Raw genomic sequence first — 26,447 nt, 5'->3', positions numbered from 1 at the left:
ATGTCTGGTTCATTATATGGCAGCAGTTTTGCAAGATAGCTTTTAACAAAACACTGCTGCCATCTAGTGCTCAACAGCATTCTTGCAAAACTCCAGTCAAAGAGTAGGTATGCTCTTGAACAAATAATGCCATAAAAACAAAGTAAATTTGATAATAAAAGTAAATTGGAAACTTATTTAAAAATGAATGTCGTACCTGAATTGGGTTTTATGCCCCTTTGATATTTGTAATTTAAATCATTTTATGTATAATACTAATATTTTTCCTTACTAAAACAACTATTAAAAAGACACTGTTATTCTGTTAAGTTGTGACAAAAATGATGCATGTACGTGAAATAGTTCATGTGTCTTTACATAGTATTTTTGTTTATGTCAGAAGATCAAGCTAAATATCTGTAGCCCAGAAAGCTGTGGTACCATCACCTTTTGCTTATAGGAAAAAGTAGTTGAGTTCAGTTGTAAAAATTGCAAAAAAAAAAAAAAAAAGGCTCATCTGAATTATCTTTATATTCCCTTTTATGTGTTTCAATAAATAGAGTTGTTAAAATGTGTTTACTGTTCATATGAAAACAAATCAGTGGTTCTTACACTGACCTAGTGGACACCCATTATGTGTCTTGTATTTGCAACTATCTGCAAAATGAGTTGTTTATTAAAGGGACACTAAGCCCATTTTTTTTTCTTTCATGATTCAGATAGAGCATGCACTTTCTAATTTACTCCTATTATCAATTTGTCTTTGTTCTCTTGCTATGTTTATTTGAAAAAGAAGGCATCTAAGCTATTTGTTTGGTTCAGGACCCTGGAAAGCACGTATTCATTGGTGGATGAATTTATCCACCAATCAGCAAGAACAACCCAGGTTGTTCACCAAAAATGGGCCGGCGTCTAAACTTACATTCTTGCATTTCAAATAAAGATACCAAGAGAATGAAGAAAATTTGATAATAGGAGTAAATTAGATAGTTGCTTAAAATTGCATGCTCTATCTGAATCACAAAATATATTTTTTTTGGGTTCAGTGTCCCTTTAACATTAATATAACTCAGGGGTGTCTATTCTTCTTAGCTAAGGAGAAACTTTGACATTTTATTCCACATTTTCAGTGCTAAGCCATTTTATATCCCTGCTCTGAAGCAGTTTCTAGAGTTCTGAGTTATTTCTAATCAAACAACAATTTTTGTGTGTGTGGAGTTATCCAAAGTAAATCCTACACTGCAAACAAGAACTTCTATACAGAGTGACCACTATAGAGTGGGTATTCTTTTAAAGGACCAGTAAACACAGCAGATTTGCATAATCAACAAATGCAAGATAACAAGACAATACAGTAGCATTTACTCTGAATTTCAAATGAGTAGTAGATTCTTTTCTAACACATTTAAAAGTTATGTATATTTCCACCCCCCCCTGTACCATGTGATAGCAATCAGCCAATCACAAATGCATATACGTATAGTCTTTTGCACATGCTCAGTAGGAGCTGGTGACTCAAAAAAAGTGTAAATATAAAAGACTGTGCACACTTTTCTTTTAATGGAAGTAAATTGGAAAGTTGTTTAAAATTGCATGCTCTATCTGAATCGTGAAAATTTAATAAAGCCTGAGTGTCCCTTTAAAGAATGTACCAGTGAGTTTTCCAAAGGTGTAGCACAACACTCCCTCAACCTTTAAAATAGCAACCAATGGGTAGAATTGTATGTGATATTTACATAACTAAAAAATGTAATTTATAAAATTATTAAAATTAATTATAAAATTAGTATTTTAACAGAAAGTTCTTTAACGTTTTATAACATTTGAAAAGGAAAGGAATTTTGACCAAGTGGGCATAATAACATAATAACATTTAGAAATTACAATATAATATAATCTGCAAGAAAGAAAAATCAGAAATTAAACCAATTATTTAAAAGACATTCTAATGTGATCTAAATCATTAAGATAATAATGTTTGCATTACTGATGCTAGATTACCATACCTCTCATTATTGCTAGGAGGCTTTCTGAGTCAGAGAGGTGAGGGGATTTGTTTTGGGTTGTGTGGCCACAATGAGAGGGGGCAGTGTGGATGTGTCATTGGAGAGGCCATTTGTGTTGTGGGCAGAGCCAAGTTTTCTTATGGACAGAGCTGGGCAGAGTCTGCCTTTTTATAGGAGGTACTGGTGCAACCCCTAAAAATCAAGGGTCTTTGACCATGATGAGAGAGGAGGGGACATGAGATGTGTCATGCGAAGTACTGCCCATGTTGTTGGCAGGACCAGTTTGTCTTGTGGATGTGGCTGGCCGGAGTCTAGCTTTTTAAGCAATGCCTAAAAAACAAAATATTTTCTTCGTCCCAGAAGCTGTGGTGCTGAAAATCAAGTAGACCTTCCAACTCATAAAAATCCCACAGGGTCCAGGACAGTTAGGAGATCATGATTACTCAAAGGGGCTATACACAAAAGTCCCACTGCTTATGGCTCCAGAACAGAACATTGCTGGTGAGCCAGTCAGTAGTGTTAGGTGCACATAGCCACCAGCACTTTTATGCTTAAAGTTATCTAGAGCCAGTAATGCAAAAATTGCCATTAAATTAGAGCTTGTCATATTTGCTTTAAAATGTAGATTTCACTAGTTGCAATCTTATATACATTGCTATTTTACCTTCATGATTCTTTTTAAAAAATCTGTTCAGGCTAGTATAATGAACCAGTTGTATCTGTGATTACTAGGATAACTCTATTAATTGCAAACATATGGAAAATGAGATGTCATTGAGTTTGATGCCATTCCTTCACCATAATGGCACAAACAGAAGGAAAGACAACCTCTGCAAACTAATAAACACAAGCTTTATGTTGGTCTGTTTTGCTATTAGAATGTCTTGACGATAATGGCAGAGATAATTGCTCTAATGCTTTAATAGTTCTAAGGAGTAATGCTTTCTACCATGGGAGTAACATTTTAATGACAACACTTGTTTAATTAAAAATTATGTAGTCCCATCTGGAGAATAAATAGATAAGCTGCTATGGGGCACATAAGAAATGCTTTGTGGTACTCATGTATTGCGTATAACTTTTTATTAGTTATATTTAGGTAGAGTATGCAGGCACTTCTAAGTTAAACCAAGGTCGGGTACCTTGAAGAGGATGCTTTTCAAAAGGTATTATTAACCTGAGCAGTACAGCCCATTGCTTCGTAGGCCTCTCAATGTTGATCAGATTAAAGGTTTACAAAAGTCTTAATTCACCATAAGGGATTATAGAATCTCCCACCCACATTAGCTAGAGATGGCAACTTTTTGTCATTTGAGTGAATGGGGGCTATAAACACAAGTGTACTCTGACATTGCTCAGATTCAGCAATGTTTTTTTATGTATTAGTTACAAATGAGGCTTTACACTGAGCACAGACTATCTTGTGTACCAGAAGACTGCAGTATATATATAAAAAATATAAATATTAGTGACATCTGAGAACTTGAGTTTTAAAGATCAGGTTTGTCTAACCTTTTGGTCTCTATGTTATCTACAAGTGTTTTTATTTGCCATTTAAAGGACCACTAAAGTCAAAATTAAACATTCATGATTAAGATAGAGCACAATCCATTACCTATATATGCACAATCATTTTCAGTGCACACTTTCTAAGGTATCAGCTCCTACTGAGCATGTGCAAGATTCACAGAATATACGTATATGTATTTTGTTATTGGCTAATGGCTGTCACATGATGCAGTGATAAGGAAAATAAAACAAAGTTTGACATTTGCATACACAATAAGAGAGAACAAACCAGGTAACAAACAATAGCATAATAGCTTGTTCTATGGCTAGTTACCAACCTAGAAGCAGCCTCTTTTTGCCCAGCTTGTGCCTTTCACAGAGAACTTTCCTGTAGTATATCAGTTTGATCCTGACTAAACAGTACAGTACAGCCCCAAAATACCAGGCAATCCCTCTCTGAACAAGAGACATGGCAAACCCCAGACATCCGTTTCGGCCTAGTGTGAGCCTTATCAGTGGAGTGCAGACATATCCCTCTAGACACATTGGGCAATGGTTCCACGCCTGGTTTCCTGCCCTCACCCTTAGGGAGATTTCCCAATGATCATAATTTGCCCCAAGGGTCATAATTTGCAAACACAAAATGAGAGATGTGCTCAACCAGGGAACAAACAATAGCTGGGATCTGGGGTTGCCAGTTCCCTTGCTCAGAGTAGAATTGCCTGGTATTTCAGTGCTGTACTGACCTTGTTAGACAGAACCAGACTGATATTTTTCTGATATATTTCAGGAAAGTTTTTTCTCTGAAAAGCACAATTGGGCTAAAAGAAGTTGACAAACTGCTTTTATTTTTGTTTGTATTAACTATCCGATTTGTCAGAAAAAATCGACTACTCATGTGAAACTCAAACTAAATAATTTTGCATTCTCTATTTAGGATGTGTTTGTTGATTATGCTATTATACTGGGTTTAGTTTTCCTTTAACACACAATTCCCCAGTAAATAAAATAACTTTTGCCTGGAGATATTTAGAAAAATTTTGCTTATGTGGATTTATATGGAACATACAGTGCATTGTGGTTGCTCACATTACCAATACACAGAGCTGAAAGATGATGTTGGAGAAGAGTTTGCTCTCCTTTTCTGTAAATGTCTAATTCCAGTCCTCTCTAAAGGACATCATATATTTACTTCTGGGTATGTGAGTATAGGTAGGTTTGTGATCCTTATACATGTAGTGACATATATCTTACTAAAACACCTGCATAACATCAGCATTTTGGACCAGATTATGAGTGGAGTACTATTTATCGCTACTGCTTGTGCTCTAACGTTCAGATTACAAGTTGAAAGTAAAAAGATTTTGCTCGCGCGATATCGCGACGCATGCAAAAAGCCAAATTTCGAATATCCTAACCGCGTTAAGGAATTCCACTTTAGACTTCAATGGAACAAAAAAACTGGGAAAAAAACACATTACTCAAGCTTAAACCCAATCGCATTTTTTCAAGTGCCCTCACCCGACATGAAAATATTAATATTTCACATTCCAATGTTCTTCACATAGAAGAATATGTTCTATTTATTCATACATACATATATATATATATATATATATATATATATATATATGATGTTATCTATACCTATATATAGATATATGAATATGTATTTAAAAATACATAGATCATATTCTGCTATATGAAGAACATTGGAATGTAAAATATTTACAGTAAATACATAGTTAAACAATTTATTAAATATGAATTATTGCATAAATATGCTTTAACATGTTTTCATCTACTTGACTACAAAGGGCCTCCAATGCACTAATATATATGCAGGTATATATATATATATATATATATATATATATATATATATATATATATATATATATATATATATATATATATATATATATATATATATATATATATACATATACTGTGTATATATATATATATATATATATATATATATATATATATATATATATATATATATATATATATATATATATATATATGTCTATTTTTGTATACATATGTATTTATGTTTTTTAAATGTGTATTTATGTTTTTTAAATGTGTATTTATGTCTGTAAATACATAAATACACATATAAATACATAAATAAATCTGTACACACACACACACATATTTAGACATGTATATGTATCTATCTCTATGTTTAAGCCCTTTGCCTGCCTTTTTTTTCTAACACCTTTTTAAATATTTTTAATTAGATAGTGTTGTTATGAGTGTAACTGCACTCTATAATGTATTTTTAATGGGTTCTGTGACACTTTTTTGTTTCACAGTTAACCAGAGCCCTGAGGTCGCTGTAATTATTCTAGCATAAATCACGATTGCGCTCACGCTTTCACATTGATTTGCAACGTGTAATACGAGCACTACGTCCAACACGCTAAAACAGCTGCGATAAACTCAATATAGCTTGCGCATAACTTGTAATCTGGCTCTTTGTTGGCAGCATGTGACTGAGATGCTGGTAGCAGGATCTTGGTGGCCCAGAACCAGAACTGAGATGCAATTGGTGGAATTACGGCAGGCCACAGACAGTTTTGAGGTGGTCCATGGTTTCTTTTTAGCAACCCGGTGGCTTGGCTGTACAGTTATGGGTGGTTTTAGGGAAGCAAAAGTGGCAGCTTGGATAATGAGGTAGTAAAACGCAGCACAGTTAGATGCTATGCATTTATGTTTATATAGAACTGTATATTAACTGTGCATGTATAAAACTATATAGTTTGTTTGTTCTTTTAATTAACAGAATCCCCCTTAGACCTGTGGGAGTAAAAATCAAAATGATGCCACTCATTTGAAAAGATTTGACACCCTTAATAAAAATTATATTGTTAAGTCAATAAACTCCAATATGTCTTTTTCTCCTACATAAAATCACCAAGATTTAATTTCTATTATTTGATATGTTTACGCTGTTTCATGATTATATGCTGTAAATTAGAAAGAACGATACCAAACAATATTCCCAAGGATATCATAATTATTATTTCCACAACTATCACTTTAAAGTTTTCATTCTTATCTTATTTTTTTCTGTGAAATTATGTTCAGCTAAGCATTGATCAGAATGCCTGGTTCTGAACATTTTTGCCTTTTAAGCTGGAGCACTTCAATCATAACCCCCACTGCAGGGAGCAAAACAATTTACTATTGAATTTACCACTATGTCATAGGACCAGAAAACATAATTTGTAGAATGTTACAGCAATTCTGTCAATTTTAGACAGGATCAATAGATGGAATGAGAGAGATTTTTTTGAATCTGTAAGTCACAAACTCTGGATTTTTTTTCAAGAAGCCTACACAATTTTTATAGGATACGTTGCTTTGGAAAACAGGCTTTAACTCTCCTTTTCAAGTAGTATGTGTTCAGGAATACTTTGTACACAATTATCGTTGAAAATCCTCAACAAATAACACTGCTGGTTCTTTCCTTTGCTTTAGAAGCACAACAGTAAAAAAAAAAAAAATCTAGTCTTGTTGGTATTCTTCACTATGTGTCCCAGATTTGCCATGAATCTTGTAGGCGGTTGATAGGTATTTGTAAGGAATGAAAAATGCTGACACGGATTTATCTGGTGTAAATTAGATATTTCCAAAATGAGTTCAGATAGATAACAGAGAAACATGGTGAAACATTAAATCATGCGTAAAAAAATGTATTGAATGCTGATAAGTAGCCATCATGTTAGAAACAAAAAAATGTATTTCAAATAAAGGGATATGAAAGTATTATTTTTATATACATCAAATTATTAGCTAATGCATTGTGAAATATTTGCATAGAAAATATGTTTTAAAAGTATTTAAAATTGTATTTTTTTTTTCATTTCAATTTGAATTATTTATTATTTTGCAGTAGCCTCTTGAGAGTTATTTATCTTATTTAAAGGGACAATGAACCCACGTTTTTTTCTTTCATGATTCAGATAGAGCATGAAAATATAAGCAACTTTCTAATTTACTCCTTTTATCAAATGTTCTTTAGTCTCTTGGAATCTTTATTTGAAATGCAAGCATGTAAGTTCAGATGCTGGCCCATTTTTGGTGAACAACTTGGGTTGTCCTTGCTGATTGGTGGATACATTCATACACCAATAAAACAGTGCTGTCCAGAGTTCTGAAGAAAAAAAAAGCTTAGATGCCTTCTTTTTCCAATAAAGATAGCAAGAGAACGAAGAAAAATTGATAATAGAAGTAAATTAGAAAGTCGCTTAAAATTGCATGCTATATCTGAATCACAAACGAAAAATTTGGGTTTAGTGTCCCTTTAATTTACTGTGTCCATTTAAGGACATAAATAAAAGAACTCTTGTATGCATCAGCCAATAACAGTACAGCATGTATGAGAGTCATGGTTCTGAATGCCACATAATGCACTCCAGCCTTTCCATAGAGAGTGAAGGGATTATGTTTCAAAATTTGTTACAGTAAAATAAATAATGAAGGTGTACTGTATGTTTATTGCTATATGCATAACTTTTTGTGAGTTTAATGTAATTAAGGCATATTTAACCTGACTTATCTATAGTATAGAAAGGTGGGTATAATAGTATAATCTGTATTTCCATTTTGTCCCTTTAATTATATTTAGATTATGTTTTCACTTATTTTATTGCTATATTGACTCTGGATTTCTAATTTTTTTTTTTCAGATTAAATAACAAAGAAGATCTGCAAAGTGTTAAAGAGAAGTGCCGGAAATGAACGTAAACGATGCAAATGCTCCAGAGGGGGGTCTTAACGTCACATTAACCATACGGTTATTAATGCATGGAAAGGTAATACTGCTAATATTATTTTTGTTGTTCAGTTTCATGTTGCTTTTTACGAATGTTATGTTCTTTTGCGTGCCGAGAAGCAACTGGAAATTCTACTGAAAATATTCTGGCACATAATTATGATGTGCAGAAAATGTGATGTTCTAGTTAAAGGGCCATAATAGTTGAAAAATTACATGCGCTAATTTAAAGGGATTAAACACACAGTAGAAGTGCTGCTTGGCGGTGTATTGCGGGTCCCGTGCAGAACCCGCCACTGATCCAATCAGCCGCACTAGTTGCATATCTCAAATCTCAAAAGACATGTCCAAGCTGGGATACTAGGACACACTATACTTCCTTCTAGGCTATACACCCTGAGATACATTTCTAAACTAAGTAAATCAGGCCATTTATAATCATCTTTTTCAAGAATTGAAACCTGTCTTTAGCCTTATGCCACAAGCCAGGAATAGGTGGGTATCTTCCCTTGTGTGGCAACCAGTAAGTTGCCAGCCATATTCCTTCAAGTGGGATGTCCCGGACAGAGGTTATGACCATACTGTAATCCTGATATTATTTCATGGATGTCATAAGCCTGTTTAAAAGATCCAAGGTCACAGGTTCGAATCCCGGCAGGGCCAACTCAGCCCTTCATCCTTCCGAGGTCGATAAAATGAGCACCATTAAATTGGGTAATAATAACAACTATTCAGCTGCCGATTTGGTGAATTCCGAGAGTGAGCGCTGAAAAAGCGCTTTGAGTCCCACTGGGAGAAAGGCACTATATAAATACTAATTATTATATTATTAATTATTATTATATTAGCTAAGTGGTGGGGTTAAGGGTATGGGTTTGATTTAGGATGTTGTAGCCCTTTCTGTCATTTAAAGCTTTAAACAGAGTTTGCCTCCCCCTAATGCACCCTTATCATTCCTGCATGGACAATATTGCTGAGGTCTTATTCTGTCCATGGCAACATTCTGTTTGCAATATTCTGGCAGCTGTGACATTGCCATCATGGGGACCTTCCTGATGAGATATAATAGATTAGATGGTATTCTTGGGAACATGATGCAAATCATGTGACTTCATGTCATTGCAGTCCCTGCTCTTCAGCTGTAATGTTTAATAATAAAACTCCGCAGTAGTTCCTTTTACTTTTCTAGCTTCCTAATGACTAAATTAAGTTTTACATATAATTGCAGAGAGATGGAGCTAAGCCATGTGTGACAGAACAACTTGATTTTAATGTGATGTTGCAATGCAACATAATTACTGTTATTATTTATTTGAAATAATGATGATACATATCAAGCATAGGTAATATAAAGGTACAGGGTTAGCATTATGACATTAACTGCTCTGACATTGTATAAATTAGAATAAAGACAAAGTGCTATAAATAGTAGAGGAAAAAACTGCATGTTGTAATACAGGATGAATCAGATCTTTATCTCCAACTGGCAGTCAGCACTATTCTATCAGTATAACAGGCAGTTCCAAACTACACATTCTCTGGACTTTTGTTTTGCTTTTCATGAGCTTTGTCATTTCATATTTCTCTCCTTCTTAAAAATTCTAAACCCCCATTAAACACCTCTTCCTTTTGTAAAAAAAAAAATTGTGCCTGTCGCCCAAGCTCTACAGAGGCCAAAAATCCAATACTGTAACAAGGTTTTCTTCAAAATGCTGCAACTCAACAGCTGGTATAGGCAATCGGCAGCATTTTGAAGACCAAACTTTCATTCTTGGCCTCTTTTAGGGAGTGTGGAACAAGCACAATACAGGGAGTGCAGAATTATTAGGCAAATTAGTATTTTGACCACATCATCCTCTTTATGCATGTTGTCTTACTCCAAGCTGTATAGGCTCGAAAGCCTACTACCAATTAAGCATATTAGGTGATGTGCATCTCTGTAATGAGAAGGGGTGTGGTCTAATGACATCAACACCCTATATCAGGTGTGCATAATTATTAGGCAACTTCCTTTCCTTTGGCAAAATGGGTCAAAAGAAGGACTTGACAGGCTCAGAAAAGTCAAAAATAGTGAGATATCTTGCAGAGGGATGCAGCACTCTTAAAATTGCAAAGCTTCTGAAGCGTGATCATCGAACAATCAAGCGTTTTATTCAAAATATTCAACAGGGTCGCAAGAAGCGTGTGGAAAAACCAAGGCGCAAAATAACTGCCCATGAACTGAGAAAAGTCAAGCGTGCAGCTGCCAAGATGCCACTTGCCATCAGTTTGGCCATATTTCAGAGCTGCAACATCACTGGAGTGCCCAAAAGCACAAGGTGTGCAATACTCAGAGACATGGCCAAGGTAAGAAAGGCTGAAAGACGACCACCACTGAACAAGACACACAAGCTGAAACGTCAAGACTGGGCCAAGAAATATCTCAAGACTGATTTTTCTAAGGTTTTATGGACTGATGAAATGAGAGTGAGTCTTGATGGGCCAGATGGATGGGCCCGTGGCTGGATTGGTAAAGGGCAGAGAGCTCCAGTCCGACTCAAATGCCAGCAAGGTGGAGGTGGAGTACTGGTTTGGGCTGGTATCATCAAATATGAGCTTGTGGGGCCTTTTCGGGTTGAGGATGGAGTCAAGCTCAACTCCCAGTCCTACTGCCAGTTTCTGGAAGACACCTTCTTCAAGCAGTGGTACAGGAAGAAGTCTGCATCCTTCAAGAAAAACATGATTTTCATGCAGGACAATGCTCCATCACACGCGTCCAAGTACTCCACAGCGTGGCTGGCAAGAAAGGGTATAAAAGAAGAAAATCTAATGACATGGCCTCCTTGTTCACCTGATCTGAAACCCATTGAGAACCTGTGGTCCATCATCAAATGTGAGATTTACAAGGAGGGAAAACAGTACACCTCTCTGAACAGTGTCTGGGAGGCTGTGGTTGCTGCTGCACGCAATGTTGATGGTGAACAGATCAAAACACTGACAGAATCCATGGATGGCAGGCTTTTGAGTGTCCTTGCAAAGAAAGGTGGCTATATTGGTCACTGATTTGTTTTTGTTTTGTTTTTGAATGTCAGAAATGTATATTTGTGAATGTTGAGATGTTATATTGGTTTCACTGGTAAAAATAAATAATTGAAATGGGTATATATTTGTTTTTTGTTAAGTTGCCTAATAATTATGCACAGTAATAGTCACCTGCACACACAGATATCCCCCTAAAATAGCTATAACTAAAAACAAACTAAAAACTACTTCCAAAACTATTCAGCTTTAATATTAATGAGTTTTTTGGGTTCATTGAGAACATGGTTGTTGTTCAATAATAAAATGAATCCTCAAAAATACAACTTGCCTAATAATTCTGCACTCCCTGTATATGTACTAAAGCAAGAGTTGTTTAATGTCCCTTTAATACTTTAATCCACTCAAACACCCCATCTCTTTTTAGATATCATCTTCTTCTTTTTTTAATCCAAGACTTCTTTATTATCTCTTAGACCAGTTGAATATCTGTCCTCACTCTCAATCGTCAGCTCCTTCGTATCTCACCAAATTTGCTTTGTTCTCTTGGTATTCTTAAGTGAAAGCTAAACATAGGTAGGCTCATATGCTAATTTCTAAGCCCTTGAAGGCTGCCTCTTATCTGAATGCATTTGACAGTTTTTCACAACTAGAAGGCAGTAGTTCATGTGTACCATATAGATAACAAGGTGCTCACGCCCGTGGAGTTACTTATGAGAGGGCACTGATTGGCTAAAATGCAAGTCTGTCAAAAGAACTGAAATAAGGGGCAGTCTGCAGAGGCTTCAATACATAGTAATCACAGAGGTAAATCGTATATTTATATAACCATGTTAGTTATGCAAATCTGAAGAATGGGTAATAAAGGGATTATCTATATTTTAAACAATAAACATTCTGGAGTAGACTGTCCCTTTAACCACTCATTCTGACTGTCATTTTACTTTATCCATCCCATTAATTCCACTGCCATTTTTACTTTCAGTGTGGTCAGGGCATTTCCTGATTGGCTGTCTGCTTTTGGCACTTTTCTTACTGAGAACTTCCACTGATATGTAGAAAATTATAATAGAGAACTTGTTTCTTTTGCATAGAAGAAAATGCCACAAAATAAGCAGTGCAATTTTTCTAATGCAGTATTTAATCTAACACTTAATCAGAGATAAAAAGGTTTACTGTGGGCCTTGGCATACTATCGGCTAGATTACGAGTTTGGCGTTAGAGGCTATGCGGTGCTAACGAGCAGTTTATGCTCACCACTCACTTACAGACAGCGCTGGTATTATGGGTTTTTACAACCCAGATAAGAAGTGAGCGTTGAGCAAAATTTTGCTCCTTACCGCACTCCAATACCAGCGCTGCTTACGTTAGCGGTGAGCTGGTGTAATATGCTTGTGCACGATTTCCCCATAGGAATCAACGGGGAGAGCCGGCTGAAAAAAAGTCTAACACCTGCCAAAAAGCAGCGTAAAGCTCCTTAACGCAGCCCCATTGATTCCTATGGGGAAATACATTTTGTGTCTACACCTAACACCCTAACATGAACCCCGAGTCTAAACACCCCTAATCTTACACTTATTAACCCCTTATCTGCTGCCCCAACATTGCCGCAACCTACATTATATTATTAACCCCTAATCTGCTGCTCCGGACACCGCCACCTACATTATACTTACGAACCCCTAATCTGCTGCCCCCAACGTCGCCTCCACTATAATAAACATATTAACCCCTAAACCGTCGCACTCCCGCCTTGCAAACATTAGTTAAATATTATTAACCCCTAATCTGCCGGCCCTAACATCGACGCCACCTACCTACATTTATTAACCCCTAATCTGCCGCCTCCAACGTCTCCGCCCCTATAACTATAACTATAACTATATAGTATAACCCTAAACCTATTTTAACTAGGTAGAATAGTTACTAAATAGTTATTAACTATTTAATAACTACCTAGCTAAAATAAATACAAATTGTCCTGTAAAATAAAACCTAACCTAAGTACAATTACACCTAACACTACACTATAATTAAATAAATGAACTACATTAAATACAATTAAATAAAATGATCTAAAGTACAAAAAAAAACACACTAAATTACAAAAAATAATAAACAAATTACAAGATTTTTAAACTAATTACACCTAATCTAATCCCCCTAACAAAATAAAAAAGCCCCCCCAAAATAAAAAAAGCCCTACCCTACACTAAATTACAAATAGCCCTTAAAAGGGCCTTTGTGGGGCATTGCCCTAAAGTAATCATCTCTCTTACCTGTAAAAAAAATTACAAATCCCCCCCCAACATTAAAACCCACCACCCACACAACCAACCCTACTCTAAAACCCACCCAGTACCCTCTTAATAAAACCTAACACTAACCCCTTGAAGATCAACTTACCGGGAGAAGTCTTCACCCAACCAGGCCAAAGTCCTCAACGAAGCCGGGAGAAGTCATCATCCAAGCCGGGGGAAGTGGTCCTCCAGACGGGCAGAAGTCTTCATCCAGACGGCATCTTCTATCTTCATCCATCCGGCGCGGAGCGGGTCCATCTTCAAGACATCTGACACGGAGCATCCTCTTCAATCGATGGCTAACACAGAATGAAGGTACCTTTAAGTGATGTCATCCAAGATGGCAATCCTTCAATTCCGATTGGCTGATAGAATTCTATCAGCCAATCGGAATTAAGGTAGAAAAAATCCTATTGGCTGATGCAATCAGCTAATAGGATTGAGCTCGCATTCTATTGGCTGATTGGATTGGTTGTGTGGGTGGTGGGTTTTAATTTTGGGGGGATTTGTTATTTTATTTTACAGGTAAGAGAGCTGATTACTTTGGGGCAGTGCCCCACAAAAGGCCCCTTTAAGGGCTATTTGTAATTTAGTGTAGGGTAGGGCTTTTTTTATTTTGTGGGGGCTTTTTTATTTTGTTAGGGGGATTAGATTAGGTGTAATTAGTTTAAAAATCTTGTAATTTGTTTATTATTTTCTGTAATTTAGTGTTTGTTTGTTTTTGTACTTTAGATAATTTTATTTAATTGTATTTAATTGTATTTAATTTAGTTAATTTATTTAATTATAGTGTAGTGTTAGGTGTAATTGTAACTTAGGTTAGGTTTTATTTTACAGGTAAATTTGTCTTTATTTTAGCTAGGTAGTTATTAAATAGTTAATAACTATTTAGTAACTATTCTACCTAGTTAAAATAAATACAAACTTGCCTGTAAAATACAAATAAACCCTATGCTAGCTACAATGTAACTATTAGTTATATTGTTGCTAGCTTAGGGTTTATTTTACAGGTAAGTATTTACTGTAGTTTTAAATAGGAATAATTTAGTTAATTATAGTAATTTTATTTAGATTTATTTTAATTATATTTAAGTTAGGGGGTGTTAGGTTTAGGGTTAGACTTAGGTTTAGGGGTTAATAACTTTAGTATAGTGGTGGCGACTTTGGGGCGGCAGATTAGGAGTTAATAAATGTAGGTAGGTGTCGGCGATGTTAGGGACGGCAGATTAGGGGTTAATAATATTTAACTAATGTTTGCGGGGCTGGAGTGCAGCGTTTTAGGGGTTAATATATTTATTATAGTGGCGGCAATGTCCGGTTCGGCAGATTAGGGGTTAAAAATGTAAATTTAGTGTTTGCGATGTGGGGGGCCTCGGTTTAGGGGTTTATAGGTAGTTTATGGTGTTAGTGTACTTTTTAGGACTTTAGTTAAGAGTTTTATGCTACGGCGTCGTAGTGTTAAACTCTTAACTACTGACTTTAATATGCGGTACCAGGCTTGACAGGAGAGGGTCTACTGCTCACTTTTTGTCAGACTCGTAATACCGGCGCTATGCAAGTCCCATTAAAAAAAGAGGATATGCAATTTACGTAAGTAGATTTGCGGTATTTCCAAGTCTGGACAAAAAAAGTGAGCGGTACACCTGTACCTTCAAGACTCCTAATACCAGCGGGCGTTAAAAAGCAGCGTTGGGACCGGCCAACGCTGCTTTTTAAGCCTAACGCAAGACTAGTAATCTAGCCGTATGTTAATTATGTCACAGCCTCACGGATTGGTTGAGGAGGTTGCAGTGGAAGCATACATAGGATCACTCTGGCCCAGGTTTGAGAAACTGCCTGGGTAATATAAAGATATGTGCACTGAGAAACGCACAGATCTGTACCCCATTTTGACACATGTGTCTTGTGAGTATATATTTGAATCAGTTAAACAAGTAAACCGCTACTGTACTAATAACTGCATGATACAAAACACTTTATTTTCATTAAACTGGCACTAACCGGTTTAACTAACATTTACTTACCAGAACTAAGCTTTCAGGCATTTTACAATAATATATCCCTGCATGACTTACTTATGGTAGGATATGTTACTGCTTATGGTACTTAGGATTAAATGGCCCATACATTTGATAGATTCTGTGTTAGAGAAAGTTCTCTATAATAATGAAGGATTAATTGGAAAGTAATTGCTATTGTGTTTTTAGGAGCCTCATATCAATCCTGAGTGCTCATTTGGCATTAGATACGGTTCCACTCTAATCCATCAGTCAATTTAGATTTAAACTTAATGAGCATCTGCCAGTAAGTGTTAATTGACACCTGCTTACATCCCTCATTTCCCCATCACGCACAACACAATTCCAGGATGCCAGTGAATGGAACATATGTAAAACAAAGAAAACATTTATCTTAATAGGAACAATTCTTTTAAGTAGAAGTGTCCTGGTTAATTTTACAAGCATGTGAAATAGACTTAACACACTGCAGGTCTCTTTTAAATTACTCTTGTCGCTCACTCTGTATCTTAAAAACATTGCGCATATTGTTATAGCAATGATCACGGTTTTAAGCTGTTTTCGGATTTGCCAATGATCTGCATATTATACATCACATCTTTGCCACAATTTTATAGGGTGGGTGAAACACACATTTTTTTCTTTCATGATTCAGATAGAGCGTACAATTTTAGACAACTCGCTATTTTACTTCTATAATGAAATTTGCTTCGTTCTGTTGGTATCTTTGTTGAAGGAGGAGCAATGCACTACTGGGAGTTAGCTAAACACTTTGGAATAGCCAATGACAAATGGAATATATATGCAGTCACCAATCAGCAGCTAGCTCCCAGTAGTGAATTGCTGCTTCTGAGCCTACCTAGGTATGATTTTCAACAAAGAGAAGATAATTAAACAAATGAGTAAGTTGTTTGAAATTGCATTCTCTATTTGAATCATGAAAGGAAAAAAATTAGGGCTTTGTGTCCCTTTAATTAACTTGATGTACAGTAAACTGTTTAAAGCTCTCCAGTGAAATGTTTCAATCAATCTCCACATTTGTGTATCCTACATAGGCGGTCCTGAGCAACAGACAAGATTACCCTCCTTTCTTTAACAGTTAATTTAACTTTTTCAGAAGGTTATACGTTTTATCATTGGCACTGTTCCAGTCCGTTAGAAGAGCTCTTGGATTAGGTGTTTGTACAGTATTTAAATCTTAGGCCATTCAAATGCACCAGAGAACCCCGTTTTCAAATCATTTTATCATGAATTTCGTTGTAGCTACAAATATTACAGTGATTTTCTTATGCTGTGCATTGAATTCCCCATGATATTTCCATGGTCTCTATGTACAAAGCAGCAAATGCAAGCCTGCTTTCTGCAATGTAAAAAGCATCTGCTTCTTACCCTTTCCGTCATTGGACGTACATGAGCAGGGGGTATTGCTTTACAAACAAGTCAGGAACCTATGTCCTGACTTAGGTCTTTTAACTATGTATTTAAACCCAGTTGTGGTGGTTAAACACTTTTGGGTAGATTTATTAAGCAGCTGATGCTGCTTTCTACTCGCAAAGTTTCAGGTCTTTCATGCTTGTGCAACGTTGAATGCTGACAGCGTATGCTGTCAGCATCTAGCGATGTCGGGCGGACATGATTCACTGCAATAATATCCCTTTAAATAACTAATTTGGGTTTCATGGCCATTTAAACATTATGTTTCATGTTAAAATAAACTCATGTTTACTATTATTGTTACAGTGAAGACACAAACAAGTCCATAGAGGGTCTGAATTTTGAAAACAGTTTTAAAAACAAACTATAAAGTCCAAGAGATTTATATCTGTTGAGAAATATTATCTTTCTTTGTCTCTGAGCTGAGAAACACATTCAAAATCTGTCTCAGTGCCAGTTCAGTACTAATTCTTGATATCTTGGTACATTGTCCCAAAAGTGTCTTCATTTTGCATAGGATTAAACTGTCATTAAACTTTTCAGTCTTTCTGCTATGTCCCCTTTATTCATAACTTATTCCATATTTTTTTCCTGGGGAGCACATAGCTCTCTTGTGTCTATTTGTATTATAATGTCTCATTATAAGCTCCATAGAGAGAGACAATTTTTAGAATTGAATAATAACCAGGTATGTTAATACAGAAGGCCTCTAGGAAGGACATAATATTCAAATATATTTTGTAAAGTATGGATGGTGATAAATTTGCTGCAGACAATTAAAGGATTTTTATATTAGCATTTAAAAAGTTACAGTACATCATATGGTGTTATAATTAATCAGATACAAAGAAAATGGATAGCAAAACTTTCATTACACAGGCACAGTGTACAATAAAATAAAAAATATAATTTATTTCTCCTATCAAATTTGCTTCCTTCACTTGATAAAATTATTTCCATGAAGACATATTTAAAGGGACAGTATACACCAATTTTCATTTAACTGTGTGTAATAGGCACTACTATAAAGAAGAATATGCACAGATACTGATCTAAAATCCAGTATAAAACCTTTAAAGACTTACTTAGAAGCTCCCAGTTTAGCACTGTTGATGAGGTTAGGCTGGGACACCAAGTGAAAGGGTCTGGGAAAGCAGGAAGAGAAGAAACTCTACCTCTCCCCCCTTCCCTGCATATGAAAAGGCCCATTACACAACCAGGAGTCTGTAGACATTAGTATACATCTAAAACTTTGGGGCGTGGTTAGGAGTCTGAAAATCAGCATAATGCTATTAAAAAATAAGCAAAGTATCCATTTTTATAAAAACACTACCAGATGGGCTATATAAATGGATCATCTACAAAACATTTATGCATAGAAAAATCTAGTGTATAATGTCTTTTTAAGTAGGCTGTCTTAAAGTGATTGTAATCTTTAACAAATTAAAGGCCGGTATTAAATAATACTCTTAAAAACTGGGGCACTTTAATTCATTAAAGTTTACAAAGACGCTTATTTTTTAAAGCACTTATCTTTGCGTTATGGTAAACATAACGCCGATCCTCCGCCCGCAGCTCCTGCTTTCTTTAGCAGATCGATGACAAATCCAGCTTTCTTCAATCGTTGTGTACCCCCTTTGGTGTCCAGCTTGTGGGGCAACGCAACGATTGGAGGAAGCCGGATTTGTCATCCATATGCTAATCAAGTAAGCAGATGCGGGTGGAGGATCAGCGTTATGTTTACCATAACGCAAAGGTATGTATTTAAAAAAATAAGCATCATTGTAAACTTTAATGACTTAAAGTGCCCCTGTTTTTAAGAATATTATTTAATACTGGCCTTTAGTTTGTTAAAGTTTACAATTACTTTAAACAATATGGGCTAGATTACAAGTGGAGCGCTATTTAACTCTCCTGCTAGATGTAACATTTTTGAGTGTGTCGGGTTTTTACTCGTATTATGAGTTGAAAGTAAACTGTTTTCAGTAGTGTGTTAACCCAACGCCCATCAATGGAGCAAAAAAAACCCCACCCTACTCACACGCAAACCTGATTGCATATTCTCAATTGCACTAACCTGACATGGAAATATGAATATTTTACATTCCAATGTTCTTCACATAGCAGAAAATGTTTTATTTATTCTTAAATATATATATCTATATATATGATTTTTTTGGTAAAATAAATATTTATATATATATATATATATATATATATATATATATATATATATATATATATATATATATATATATATGAATATATATTTACAAATGCTATGTGCAGAACATTGTAATATTGAAATATGTGAAATATTTACAGAAAATACACACTGTAACACTTTATTAAATATGAATATTGCATAAATATGTTTTTACATGTTTTCATCTACTTAAAGTGACAGTATACACTCATTTTCATATAACTGCATGTAATAGACACTACTATAAAGAATAAGATGCACAGATACTGATATAAAAATCCAGTATAAAACTGTATAAAAAACTTACTTAGAAGCTCTCAGTTTAGCTCTGTTGAAAAGGCAGCTGGAAAGCCCACTGCAAGTAGGAAATAAGACACTCCCCCTCCCCCTTCTTTTGCATATGAAAAGACCCTTTACACAAACAGGAGCAAGCTGGAGAAGGTAGCTGACAGTATTCTCATAAAACTTTGGGGCTTGGTTAGGAGTCTGAAAATCAGAGCAATGTTATTTAAAAATAAGCAAAACTATACATTTTTTAAAAGAAAAAAACTTTATGGGCTATATAAATAGATAATCTACAAAACATTTATGCAAAGAAAAACTGAGTGTATAATGTCCCTTTAACTGCAAAGGGCACCAATGCACTTCTATGTATGTCTATATATGTGTACATATGTATTTATGTGTTTATATGTGTATATATTTCTGTAAATACATAAATACACATATAAATACATATGTACTCATATATAGACATTTATATATATATATATATATATATATATATATATATATATATATATATACATATACACCTGAGACCTCATATCTATATATATACACATATATATACATATACATATATATATATATATATACATATACATATACACCTGAGACCTCATATCTATATATATACATATATATATACATATACATATACACCTGAGACCTCATATCTATATATATACATATATATATACATATACATATACACCTGAGACCTCATATCTATATATATACATATATATATACATATACATATATATATACATATACACCTGAGACCTCATATCTATATATATATATATACATATATATACATATACATATACACCTGAGACCTCATATCTATATATATATACATATATATATACATATACATATACACCTGAGACCTCATATCTATATATATACATATATATACATATACATATACACCTGAGACCTCATATCTATGAGCCTTTATAACTTTTTTTGTGCAATTTTTTTAAAATAATTTTTATTAGATGGTGTTATTATGAGTTTAACTGTACTTTGTAATTTATTTTTTACGTGTTTTGCGGCACTCTTTTGTTTTGCGAAACAGTTAAAAAGATAATAAACCCACATTTTTTCTTTCATGATTCAGATAGAGCATGCAATTGTAAGCATTTTTCGTTGGTGGATACATTTAGCCACCAATCAGCAAGCCCTACCCAGGTTCTGAACCAAAACTGGGCCGGCTCTTAAGCTTACATTCTTGTTTTTCAAATAAAGATAGCAAGAGAACAAAGAAAATTTGATAAAAGGAGTAAATTAGAAAGTTGATTAAAATTGCATGCTCTACGTGAACCATGAAAGAAAAAAAATTGGGTTTAGTATCCCTTTAACCAAAGCTTTGATGTTGCGATAACCACACACACATTAAAGGGATACGGGACCCAACATTTTTCTTTCATGATTTAGATAGCGCATGAAATTTTAAGCAACATTCAAATTCGTTCTCCTGATAGCTTGATTAGAAAAAACAGGATTGAATGCTTACGAGCCGGCCCATCTTTGGTTCAGCACCTGGGTAGTGCTTGTCGATTGGTCGCTAAATGTAGCCACCAATCAGCAAGCGCTACCCAGAGGTCTGAACCAAAAATGGACCGGCTTGTAAGCTTATATTCCTTCTTATTCAAATAAAGATACCAAGAGAACAAAGAAAAATTGATAATAGGAGTAAATTAAAAAGATGCATGCTCTATCTGAATCCTAAAAGGAAAAAATTGGTTTCAATATCCCTTGAACTTCAATTGCGCTCAAGTGATCATGTTTACATCCAACTTGTAATACGAGTGAAAAACCTGACGCGCAAACTGCCGCGATAAACCCCTTATTGCTTGCGTATTACTGTTAATGTAACCCTTAATTCTTGAAAGTAAGAACAATATTCCAGCTATATTTTACTGTTGATTTTTCTTGTTGCTATCAGGAAGTAAACTTGATAGATTTATATACCTACATGGCTTTGTATTTACAGTAAGTATAGTGTTTTTTATATTAATGGAAACGGTGTTAAAGGAATGCATGATGTCTTATATAAAGTAAAAAACATACGATCAAAGACTCAACTCAGATTAATCTAGTTTAGTAACAAAAGTGATAAGCAATGGAGGAGTGTTAGACGTTGCTAACCTAGATTAGCACAACATTTGACCCATAACCACTGAGTCATATTTATTAAGCAGCACATTCAGCTTCAGAACCCTTATGATATAAATATGACATTTTAATGTGTGTGTGCTTTACAGTTTATGTTTGATGCTTTTCTATGGAACATGCATTTTAAATAATCCAGGTTGGCTTTAATTTTGTAATTAAACTTTCATGGTTCAAATAGATTATACCATTTTAATAGATTTTTCAATATAATTCTATTATCAATTAATTTGTTAAATTATTGAAAAGCATACCTAGATATTCTCAAGAGTAGCAATGCACTACTGGTGATTGGTGGCTACATACATTTGTCTCTTGTCATTTGGCTCACCAGATGTGCCCAGCTAGCACACAGTATTGCACTGTGCTCTGTAGCTAACCTTAACTATGAGTTAAACACATACATACAATAATAAAATGCTCACATTACTGTATTTTCTTTTTAGCACTTTTATGTTCCATTAAGTTGAAAACAAAGTGAGAAATGTGAATATAAATTATATTTGTAATATGTATATGACTTTGTTGTCAGTTCAAGTTTATTATGTATGGGGTTACCAAGATGGGATTGTTAAGAGACATAATACACCTTATAATAAATACCAATTGAATATGAAAACTTTCTTTACTTGTTACTAGAGTATAAATGGCATGCCACAGTCATTTTGTTAGTATAAATTGCATAGCTTTGCATTATATTATCATGTCTGTTGAGGCCATTTAGGCATATATATGCAGTGTGGTTATGCTTGTGAAATCTGCAGCATGCAGTTCCAATTCTCAGATATGGAAAAAACATAATTATTTAATTACAATTAAATTACAGGAAAAGGGGGCAACATATAATAAAACTGTGTTGCAAAGTTTTTTGTTTTTATTTGCTGTGCATAAATAAACATTTTTATATTACAATCCCAAAGTGTTTCATTGCCTTTAAGATATGCAATACTAGCATTTCCTAAGGTTAAGTATAAAGTAATCATTGTCTTTTCCATGTCAGTATAGGGATTAGCGCAAGCTACTAAATATAATAGGAAACTGCAAAGTAGTTATTTTCTGTACTGCTATATTCGTAAATACAATTCCCAAAGTGACCAATTGATAATAAATTGTTCTCTTCGCTGTCTACCATGTTAGTAAGAATCCTTCATGTCATAAATGTATGAACATTTTGCCTTGTGATTGTGCATCAGGGGAGTTAGGTTGCATTCAGCACTAGGCAAAGTTATTTCTATCTGTATTTAAAATGCTAGGTATGAATTCCAAAGAGGAAATATGTCTCTCTTGCATGTGTCTATTAAACAAGAATATATGACAATAAGGGCCTGATTATCTAAAGCTCTCTGGGCTTGTGAGATTTTTTTACTATGAAGTCCTTGTCTCAATAAAGGCAATTTTTACCTTGACAACAATGTGTCTCTCGAAAAAGTTGTTTAATCAAATTAAAAGTCATGCCAACATGTTTCTGCAAAAAACGTAATTTATGGAAAAAATAAAAATCTGAATAAAATTATGCAAGACAAAATGTATTTATAGCACATAGTAGAAATCGTAATAAAACTACACTGCACATGGAAAAAATGCTGTGAAATGAATATTTATAATACAAAATACAAAGCATATTGATTTCCTTATTATAAAATGATTTTCCCTGCCTCTGCAAGTGGGCTGAACAGGGGACTTCCACGGTCATAGCTGAACTTTCTCCGCAGGTTTAGTATATTGTCTAAACATTTCCTCCTGTAGATCTTGCTGTTTTTTCTCGCAAGCAAAAAGGTGGCGAGATTGTGTCAAAATACGCAAAACACTCATTACCCTAATAAAAAAAACACATCTATACAAAAGTAGAAATTATTGTATAGTAATATACTCTGAAAACAGAGTAACCTGATTTGTATTGACTGCAGGCACCCCCTTCTCCCTGTTAACTTTGTTTTTTCCAGCAAACTTTCCCTTTTGAATGAGCTTTATTACTTTCTATGGGATATCTCTCACAACTCACAAAACTTTTTTTAGATAGTTGTCTGAGGGCAGCCCATGCGAGTGTCAACATTTTTTTTCATGTCTGGCTCAGCAAAGTTTTGATCAACACCCCCCCCCCCCCCCATTTATTCACTAACACTTTCTATTTAAACTTGTAAAAATATTGCTGCATTAAGGTTGGGTCAGTTCAACTGCATGTTTGCAATTTTACACCACGGTATCTTCAATAAAGTGTATATGATCGAACACCAATATTCTATCATTATGTTCTTTAGCATGGGGAGGAAATGCAGTAATCTAAATCTTTTTATTTACCATCCATGGTCCCAAAAGGGTTGTATAAAAACACCTAATAACATTTCTTAAATGCCATCTGGAGCTGGAAGGCCTAGACCAGTGATGTCGAATCTTGGCAATCCAGATGTTTTAGAACTACATTTCCCATCATGCTCAACTGGACTTAAGAGTTCCTAAGCATCATGGAAAAAGTAGTTCTAAAATATCTCTAGACTGAGTGGGGAAAACAGTGTGGGCAAAGTCAGGGGTATTCTGTGGAGATGCAGGTGTCCAGTAAGGGGGATTGGCTTATTGTGGGCCGTTCTGAACAGAATAAGTGCAGACCATATTCAGAGGATCAGACAGTCTCTAGCTTCACTTTAGAAACATTTAGAAACATTTAAAGGGAATCAGACCTCCCATCATCTCCTGGAGGCCTTTGATGCTTTGTGGGTGAAGCCATGACCTGAAGGGTTGAGTCAAAGGCTAGCCATGATTGAGAATGGACAGACTGTGGGTGTAGTTAGGGCAGGTCATGGGTTTAGTCAGGTAGTCCATGAGGAAAGGACAGTGGAACGAAGTTTCCAAACTTTGACAATCCCACAGTAAGAGGAGAAGTTGGGAGCTCTACAGCCCCAAGCAAGAATGCTCAATTCATGGCTGTGCACTATGCTCATACTTTTCTTCTTCTCACTGATAAGAACACACTTGCCCTCATCGCTAGGCTGTTCATACTTAATAAGTGTGAACATGTTCATGTAACATATTTTTATGAAAAGAAGGGTCGTAAGCTTAGGAGCGTTCACTTGTCTAGAGCACTATATGGTAGCAGTTTTGAAAGAACAAAGAGCACTAGATGGCACTATTTCCTGCAATATAGTGCTGCAGACACCTACCTAGGCATCTGTTCGACAAATAATACCATGGCCCCAAGTTATCAAGGTCTGGCGGACCTGATCCGACACTGCGGATCAGGTCTGCCAGACCTCGCTGAATACGGCGAGCAATATGCTCGCTGTATTCAGCATTGCACCAGCAGCTCACAAGAGCTGCTGGTGCAACACCGCCCCCTGCAGACTCGCGGCCAATGGGCCACCAGCAGTGGGTGTCAATCAACCCGATCGTACTCGATCGGGTTGATTTCCGGCGATCTCTGTCCTCCTGCTCAGACAGGCGGACAGGTTATGGAGTAGCGGTCTTTGTGACCGCTGCTTCATAACTGCTGTTTCTGGCGAACCTGCAGGCTCGCCAGAAACATGGGGCATCAAGCTCCAATCGGAGCTTGATACATATGCCCCTATGTGAGAGAAGCAAACATGAAAATTTAAGTAAATTGGAAACATTTTAAAAATGGTATGCTCTGTTTTTGGTATGCTCTGTTTTTGGTATGCTCTGTTTTTGGGTTTCATATCCCTTAAAACAGGCACTGCCCTACTCTCACATATCCACACATTTGATCCATAGGGTTGTAGCTATATTCTATATTCCAGTGCACCTCATATACCCTAAAATGCATTTAATATCTGTGCTTGTTAACTCATGTAAATATTTCTGTTCTGTTTCAGGAGGTAGGAAGCATTATCGGAAAGGTCAGTATACTATCATTTCATTGTCTGCCTCTTCTGTACAATACCAAGCAATAGCATCTATTCATTTTTCACTTTGTCATTTTGTTTCCTTCACAGAAAGGGGAGACCGTTAAAAAGATGAGAGAGGAGGTAAGAATATTGATTTTTCTTTCTTGTTTCTTTCTTTCAGAGAATGTTTAAATTCCCTCTGTACATATTATTTCAGAAAAAAGAGAGTAAGACTGTCACTCAGTGGCCAAAAAATATTTTTCTTACCTAATAACAACAAACCAAACAGTAATTTCTCCTTAATTTATATTGCTGGGATTTTTTTTAGAAACATAAATATACTTTATAACAATCTTTTGTAATATACAGCATATACTATATAATATAGTAATCAACATAGGTATATGGATGCATTTATTCTAAAAATGAAACAATAAAATGTATTTCCCTTCTATTCCCACTCCAATATTTCTTCAACTCAAAAGTCAGTATTTAATTAAAAAAAAGTTTTAACAGCCATTAAAACAGTACATTTGCATAATCATCAATCATTTAATAAAAAGACAATGCAATAGCACTTATTTTGAATTTCAAATGAGAAGTAGATTTTTTTTTCTGACAAATTTCAGTTTCTTGCATTTTCTATGATCATGACCCCAATCATGTGGCAGCCCTCAACCAATCACAAATATACGTAGATACTGTGACCTCTTGTACATGCTCAGTAGGAACTGGCGCATCAGAATCCGCATATAAAATAGATTTTGCACATTTTTGATCGCATGCTCAATCTCAATCCTGAAAGTTTAATTTTGACTTTAGTGTCCTGAGTACCATTTCTCATGGGCTGATAGTGACACCTCCTACAGCTTTACTGGTGAAGGGG

The 26,447-nt window shown here is 35.2% G+C and overlaps 1 protein-coding gene across 3 annotated transcripts in view; it reads left to right on the top strand.

Moving 5' to 3' along the window:
- The window catches only part of LOC128660660 (poly(rC)-binding protein 3-like), a 282,926-nt gene that overhangs the window by 161,447 nt on the left and 95,032 nt on the right, over nucleotides 1–26,447 (top strand). For all 3 annotated transcript variants that reach the window (XM_053714597.1, XM_053714595.1, XM_053714596.1), the window contains exons 3-5: nucleotides 8,198–8,323; nucleotides 25,550–25,573; nucleotides 25,670–25,702. In XM_053714597.1, the coding sequence (XP_053570572.1) occupies nucleotides 8,246–8,323; nucleotides 25,550–25,573; nucleotides 25,670–25,702 (135 nt within the window). In that variant the 5' untranslated portion in view covers nucleotides 8,198–8,245. The remainder of the gene's footprint in view (nucleotides 1–8,197; nucleotides 8,324–25,549; nucleotides 25,574–25,669; nucleotides 25,703–26,447) is intronic.

Source organism: Bombina bombina, chromosome 5, assembly GCF_027579735.1.
Source record: "Bombina bombina isolate aBomBom1 chromosome 5, aBomBom1.pri, whole genome shotgun sequence".
Classification (NCBI taxonomy): Eukaryota; Metazoa; Chordata; class Amphibia; order Anura; family Bombinatoridae; genus Bombina; species Bombina bombina.
This window is presented reverse-complemented; position numbering and strand designations above follow the sequence as displayed.